This window comes from Oncorhynchus nerka, unplaced genomic scaffold (assembly GCF_034236695.1).
Source record: "Oncorhynchus nerka isolate Pitt River unplaced genomic scaffold, Oner_Uvic_2.0 unplaced_scaffold_935, whole genome shotgun sequence".
Lineage (NCBI taxonomy): Eukaryota > Metazoa > Chordata > Actinopteri > Salmoniformes > Salmonidae > Oncorhynchus > Oncorhynchus nerka.
This window is the reverse complement of record NW_027040375.1, coordinates 17,333-26,432: the sequence shown is the minus strand read 5'-3', so window position 1 is coordinate 26,432 and position 9,100 is coordinate 17,333. Positions and strand designations below refer to the sequence as shown.

The 9,100-nt window shown below is 40.2% G+C and overlaps 1 protein-coding gene across 1 annotated transcript in view; it reads left to right on the top strand.

Annotated features, from left to right (window-relative positions):
• Positions 1 to 8,749, top strand: part of LOC135570690 (utrophin-like) — a gene marked incomplete at its 3' end in the record, with an annotated part of 143,607 nt that extends 134,858 nt beyond the window's left edge. Inside the window, exon 7 of the mRNA XM_065016646.1 lies at positions 8,631 to 8,749. Within this exon, the coding sequence (XP_064872718.1) occupies positions 8,631 to 8,749 (119 nt within the window). The remainder of the gene's footprint in view (positions 1 to 8,630) is intronic.
• Positions 8,750 to 9,100: the final 351 nt, after the last annotated feature.

Here is a 9,100-nt window from a genome sequence, read left to right as displayed (position 1 = left end):
ACACATAATACATCACCCTGTATCAACACATAATACATCACCCTCTGTATCAACACATAATACATCACCCACTGTATCAACACATAATACATCAACCACTGTATCAACACATAATACATCACCCCCTGTATCAACACCACTAGCACATAATACATCACCCACTGTATCAACACCACTAACACATAATACATCACCCCCTGTATCAACACATAATACATCACCCCCTGTATCAACACCACCACATAATACACACATATCACTCCTGTATACATCACCCTGTATCAACACCACTAACACATCATTAATGCATTTAGATCAACGAACACATAATCACCCTCTGTACTAACACATAACACATCAACTAGCATACACATCCACTGTATCAACACATAATACATACATCAACCCCTGTATCAACACATAATACATCACCCTCTGTATCAACACCACTAGCACATAATACATCACCCCCTGTATCAACACATAATACATCACCACCCTCTGTATCAACACCACGAACACATAATACATCACCCTCTGTAGGCCACTAACACATAATACATAATCACCCCCTGTATCAACAACACATAATACATCACCCACAATACATTACAATACATCACCCCTGTATCAACACATAATACATCACCCCTGTATCAACACATAATACATCACCCCTGTCAACACCATAACATAATACATCACCCACTGTATCAACACATAATACTTCACCCACTGTATCAACACATAATACATCACCCCTGTATCAACACATGATACATCAATCAACACCACTCACCCACTTATCAACACACAATACATCACCCACTGTATCAACATAATACATCACCCCTGTATCAACACATAATACATCACCCAGCTGTATCAACACCACTAACACATAATACATCACCCCCTGTATCAACATAATACATCACCCAGCCATAATACATCACCTCTGTATCAACACCACTAACAGATAATACATCACCCACTGTACTAACACATAATACATCACCCACTGTATCAACACATAATACATCACCCCTGTATCAACACATAATACATCACCGGCTGTATCAACACCACTAACACATAATACATCACCCCTGTATCAACACATAATCACATCACCCCTGTACATCTCAACACATAATACATACCCTCTGTATCAACACCACTAACAGATAATACATCACCCACTGTTACTAACACATAATACATCACCCACTGTATAATAGACAATAACACATCACCCCCTGTATCAACACATAATACATCACCCACTGTATCAACACCACTAACACATAATACATCACCCACTGTATTAACACATAATACATCACCCCCATCACCCACTCAACACATAATACATCACCCACTGTATCAACACATAATACATCACCACTGTATCAACACATAATACATCACTCCCCTGTATCAACACATAATACATCACCGATTAAGAATTTAACACATAATCACATCACCACTAACACATAATACATCACCCCCTGTATCAACAACATCAATCAACACATAATACATCACCCACTGTATCAACACATAACACATCACCCCTGTATCAACACATACATCACCCCCTGTATCAACACATAATACATCACCTCTGTATCAACACCACTAACACATAATACATCACCCACTGTATACTAACACATAATACATCACCCACTGTACAACACATAATACATCACCCCTGTATCAACACATAATACATCACCCCCATGTATCAACACCATAACACATAATCATCACCCACTGTATCAACAACCACAGCACATAATACATCACCCGCTGTATCAACACCACTAACACATAATACATCACCCCTGTATCAACACATAATACATCACCCCTGTATAACACATAATACATCACCCACTGTATCAACACATAATACATCACTAACACATAATACATCACCCACTGTATCAACACCATAATACATCACCCTCTGTACAACACATAATACATCACCCCCTGTATCTAACACATAATACATCACGTATCAACACATAATACATCACCCACTGTATCAACACCACTAACACATAATACATCATCACACATAATACACATAATACATCACTGTATCAACACATAATACATCACCCCTGTATCAACACATAATACATCACCCAGCTGTATCAACACATAATACATCACCCACTGTATCAACACATAATACATCACCCTCTGTATCAACACCACTAACACATAATACATCACCCACTGTATCAACACCACTAACACATAATACATCACCCTCTGTACTAACACATAATACATCACCCCTGTATCAACACATAATACATCAATCAACACCACTAACACATACATCACCCGCTTACTAACACATAATACATCACCCTGTATCAACACCACTAACACATAATACATCACCCCTGTATCAACACATAATCACCACATAATACATCACCCCCTGTATAACACATAATACATCACCCGCTGTATCAACACCACTACACATAATACATCACAAAGCTGTATCAACACAATACATCAACAGACAACAACACATAATACATCAGTACAACACATAATACATCAATACATAATCATCCCCCTGTATCAACACATAATACATCACCCACTGTATCACACATAATACATCACCCACTCAACAGATAATACATCACCCCTGTCAACACATAATACATCACCCACTGTATCAACACATAATACATCACCCACTGTATCAACACCATCCCCCTGTATCAACACATAATACATCACCCCTATCAACATCATACACCACTCAACACATAATACATCACCCTCTGTATCAACACATAATACATCACCCGCTGTCAACACACATTCACCCTAACACATAATACATCACCCACTGTACTAACACACATCACTCACTCAACACATAATACATCACCCTGTATCAACACATAATACATCACCCTGTATCAACACCACTAACACATAATACATCACCCACTGTATCAACACATAATACATCACCCACTGTATCAACACATAATACATCACCCACTGTATCAATCACCACTAACACATAATACATCACCCCTGTATCAACACATAATACATCACCCGCTGTATCAACACCATAACACATACATACATCACCCACTGTATCAACACATAATACATCACCCACTGTATCAACACATAAATCACCCACATCACATCACCCCTGTATCAGCACATAATACATCACCCTCTGTATCAACACCACTATCAACACATAATACATCACCCCTGTACTAACACATAATACATCACCCCTGTATCAACACATAATACATCACCCCTGTATCAACACATAATACATCACCCACTGTATCAACACCACTAACACATAATACATCACCTAACACATAATACATCACCCCCTGTATCAACACCACTAACACATAATACATCACCCCCTGTATCAACACATAATACATCACCCTCTGTATCAACACATAATACATCACCCCCTGTATCAACACATAATACATCACCCGCTGTATCAACACCACTAACACATAATACATCACCCGCTGTATCAACACATAATACATCACCCACTGTATCAACACATAATACATCACCCGCTGTATCAACACATAACATCACTTTCTGTATCAACACATAATACATCACCCTCTGTATCAACACCACTAACACATAATACATCACCCACTGTATCAACACCACTAACACATAATACATCACCCACTGTATCAACACATAATACATCACCCCCTGTATCAACACATAATACATCACCCCCTGTATCAACACCACTAACACATAATACATCACCCGCTGTATCAACACCACTAGCACATAATACATCACCCGCTGTATCAACACCACTAGCACATAATACATCACCCCCTGTATCAACACATAATACATCACCCCCTGTATCAACACATAATACATCACCCACTGTATCAACACATAATACATCACCTGCTGTATCAACACATAATACATCACCCACTGTATCAACACCCATCTGTAACTAACACATAATACATCACCCGCTGTACTAACACATAATACATCACCCGCTGTACTAACACATAATACATCACCCCCTGTATCAACACATAATACATCACCCACTGTATCAACACCACTAACACATAATACATCACCCGCTGTACTAACACATAATACATCACCCCCTGTATCAACACATAATACATCACCCTCTGTATCAACACATAATACATCACCCACTGTATCAACACATAATACATCACCCACTGTATCAACACATAATACATCACCCCCTGTATCAACACCACTAGCACATAATACATCACCCACTGTATCAACACCACTAACACATAATACATCACCCCCTGTATCAACACATAATACATCACCCCCTGTATCAACACATAATACATCACCCGCTGTATCAACACATAATACATCACCCCCTGTATCAACACCACTAGCACATAATACATCACCCCCTGTATCAACACATAATACATCACCCCCTGTATCAACACATAATACATCACCCTCTGTATCAACACCACTAACACATAATACATCACCCACTGTATCAACACCACGAACACATAATACATCACCCTCTGTACTAACACATAATACATCATCCCTGTATCCAACACATAGCACAATACATCACCCCTGTATCAACACATAATACATCACTGTATCAACACCACTAACACATAATACATCACCCACTGTCAACACTAACACATAATACATCACCACTGTATCAACACATAATACATCACCCCTGTGGTCAACAACTAACATAATACATCACCCGCTGTACTCAATCACCACTAACACATAATACATCACCCTCTGTATCAACACATAATACATCACCTGTACTAACACATAATACATCATCCCTCTGTATCAAACACCACTAACACATAATACATCACCCCCTGTATCAACACATAATACATCACCCGCTGTATCAACACCACTAACACATAATACATCACCCACTGTATCAACACATAATACATCACCCACTGTATCAACACATAATACATCACCCACTGTATCAACACCACTAACACATAATACATCACCCCCTGTATCAACACATAATACATCACCCGCTGTATCAACACCACTAACACATAATACATCACCCACTGTATCAACACATAATACATCACCCACTGTATCAACACATAATACATCACCCGCTGTACTAACACATAATACATCACCCTCTGTATCAACACCACTAACACATAATACATCACCCGCTGTACTAACACATAATACATCACCCTCTGTATCAACACATAATACATCACCCCCTGTATCAACACATAATACATCACCCGCTGTATCAACACCACTAACACATAATACATCACCCGCTGTACTAACACATAATACATCACCCCCTGTATCAACACCACTAACACATAATACATCACCCTCTGTATCAACACATAATACATCACCCTCTGTATCAACACATAATACATCACCCCCTGTATCAACACATAATACATCACCCGCTGTATCAACACCACTAACACATAATACATCACCCGCTGTATCAACACATAATACATCACCCACTGTATCAACACATAATACATCACCCGCTGTATCAACACATAATACATCACCCTCTGTATCAACACATAATACATCACCCTCTGTATCAACACCACTAACACATAATACATCACCCACTGTATCAACACCACTAACACATAATACATCACCCACTGTATCAACACATAATACATCACCCCCTGTATCAACACATAATACATCACCCCTGTATCTAACACATAATACATCACCCCTCTAGCACATAATACATCACCCGCTGTATCAACACCAACACATAATACATCACCCCTCTGTATCAACACATAATACAACACATAATATCACCCCTGTATCAACACATAATACATCACATCAACACCTGTATCAACACATAATACATCACCCCTGTATCAACACATAATACATCACCCACTGTATCAACACATAATACATCACCCACTGTATCTAACCATAATACATCACCCGCTGTACTAACACATAATACATCACCCCCACAACACATAATACATCACCCCTGTATCAACACATAATACATCACCCACTGTATCAACACCACTAACACATAATACATCACCCGCTGTACTAACACATAATACATCACCCCCTGTATCAACACATAATACATCACCCTCTGTATCAACACATAATACATCACCCACTGTATCAACACATAATACATCACCCCCTGTATCAACACATAATACATCACCCTCTGTATCAACACCACTAACACATAATACATCACCCACTGTATCAACACCACTAACACATAATACATCACCCTCTGTACTAACACATAATACATCACCCCCTGTATCAACACATAATACATCACCCCCTGTATCAACACATAATACATCACCCGCTGTATCAACACCACTAACACATAATACATCACCCTCTGTATCAACACATAATACATCACCCGCTGTATCAACACATAATACATCACCCTCTGTATCAACACCACTAACACATAATACATCACCCCCTGTATCAACACATAATACATCACCCTCTGTATCAACACATAATACATCACCCCCTGTATCAACACATAATACATCACCCTCTGTATCAACACATAATACATCACCCCTGTATCAACACATAATACATCACCCCTGTATCAACACATAATACATCACCCCTGTATCAACACATAATACATCACCACTGTATCAACACATAATACATCACCCACTGTATCAACACATAATACATCACCCTCTGTATCAACACATAATACATCACCCCTGTATCAACACATAATACATCACCCCTGTATCAACACCACTAACACATAATACATCACCCACTGTACTAACACATAATACATCACCCCCTGTATCAACACATAATACATCACCCTCTGTATCAACACATAATACATCACCCGCTGTATCAACACATAATACATCACCCTCTGTATCAACACATAATACATCACCCGCTGTATCAACACATAATACATCACCCTCTGTATCAACTAACATACATCACCCTCTGTATCAACACATAATACATCACCCTCTGTATCAACACCACTAACACATAATACATCACCCACTGTATCAACACATAATACATCACCCCTGTATCAACACATAATACATCACCCCTGTATCTAACACATAATACATCACCCTGTATCATAATCACATCACCACTGTTAACACATAATACATCACCCCTGTATCAACACATAACATCACTCCTTTCTGTACACATAATACATCACCCTCTGTATCAACACATAATACATCACCCTCTGTATCAACACATAATACATCACCCTCTGTATCAACACATAATACATCACCCGCTGTATCAACACATAATACATCACCCGCTGTATCAACACATAATACATCACCCGCTGTATCAACACCACTAACACATAATACATCACCCTCTGTATCAACACATAATACATCACCCCCTGTATCAACACATAATACATCACCCCCTGTATCAACACATAATACATCACCCCCTGTATCAACACATAATACATCACCCGCTGTATCAACACATAATACATCACCCACTGTATCAACACCACTAACACATAATACATCACCCGCTGTACTAACACATAATACATCAGTATAGATGAGTGGGTTGTGTGTGTATGCAGGTGTGTGTGTAAAACGTAGGGCAAAAACATTGGGCCTTAAGTCTATGTCCAAAACGCTTCTTAACAGCTTCTACACCCAAGAGATAAGACTCCTGAAGAGTTCATCAAATGGCCACCCAGACTATCTGCATTGTCGTCCCCTCCACCCTCTCTGTTGTGCTGCTACTGCTCTCTGTTTATTATCTATACACTGTCACTTTAACTCTACCTACATGTACATATTACCTCAATTACCTCCACTAAGCGGTGCCCCTGCACATTGACTCTGTACCGGTACCTCCTGTTTATAGGCAAGAGCCATTCAGTAAGCGTTTCACTGTAAGGTCTACTACACCTGTTGTATTCGGGGCACGTGACAAATGACATCTGATTTGAATTGGGAGCTCTCTTAACATCTGTTTTCTGGTTCCTTTATAGACCTGCAGAGTTTCCCTAACTGCTCTCCCAAGGCAGCAGGCCTGAGATACAGAATCATTGTTAAACTCATCAGAATACTTGGTAGTGGACACACCATCCTTTCCTGATAGAGAACATCAACATTTCGTTAGTTTTCACTATGTTAAATCTTAATCAGTCGAGTCAGGTCAGAGACATTCATCCATAACACTCATCCACAGGTCGCAGGTCAGATGTTAGCTCTCAAATTCCTCAGTGGGTTTTCCTTATTTTATCTGGCTCAAGGCAAGATTGCAAATTTGTGTCTGAACTCAGAACAGTATTCAATAAGAAAAGCTCTAATCTGCCCAGTCATCATCCAATCAGCTCTTCTACTCCTTTACCTGTTGGCATTTAGTCTGGAACAGAGTGGTCTGATTGGCTAGAGGATGTTTAGAGGAATAATCTGATTGGCTCATTCTGTTCCTGCCCCCTGCAGGCCCGAGCTGTTTGATTGGAGCATTGTGGAGAAGCAGAAGAGTGCCATGGAGAGATTGGATCACGCCTTCAGCAAGGCTGAGCAAACCCTGGGCATAGACAGACTGCTGGACGCTGAGGGTAAGATCCCTGACCCCTAACGCAGACCCTAACCCAGAACCTAAACCTGACCCCTAACCCAGACCCTAACCCTGACCCCTAACCCAGACCCTAAACCTAAACCTGACCCCTAACCCAGACCCTAAACCTGACCCCTAACCCAGACCCTGACCCATAACCCAGACTCTAACCCTGACCCCTAACCCAGACCCTAAACCTGACCCCTAACCCAGACCCTAACCCTGACCCCTAACCCAGACCCTAACCCAGACCCTGACCCCTAACCCAGACCCTAACCCTGACCCCAGACCCCTAACCCAAACCCTAACCCTGGCCCCTAACCCAAACCCTAACCCTGACACCTAACCCAGA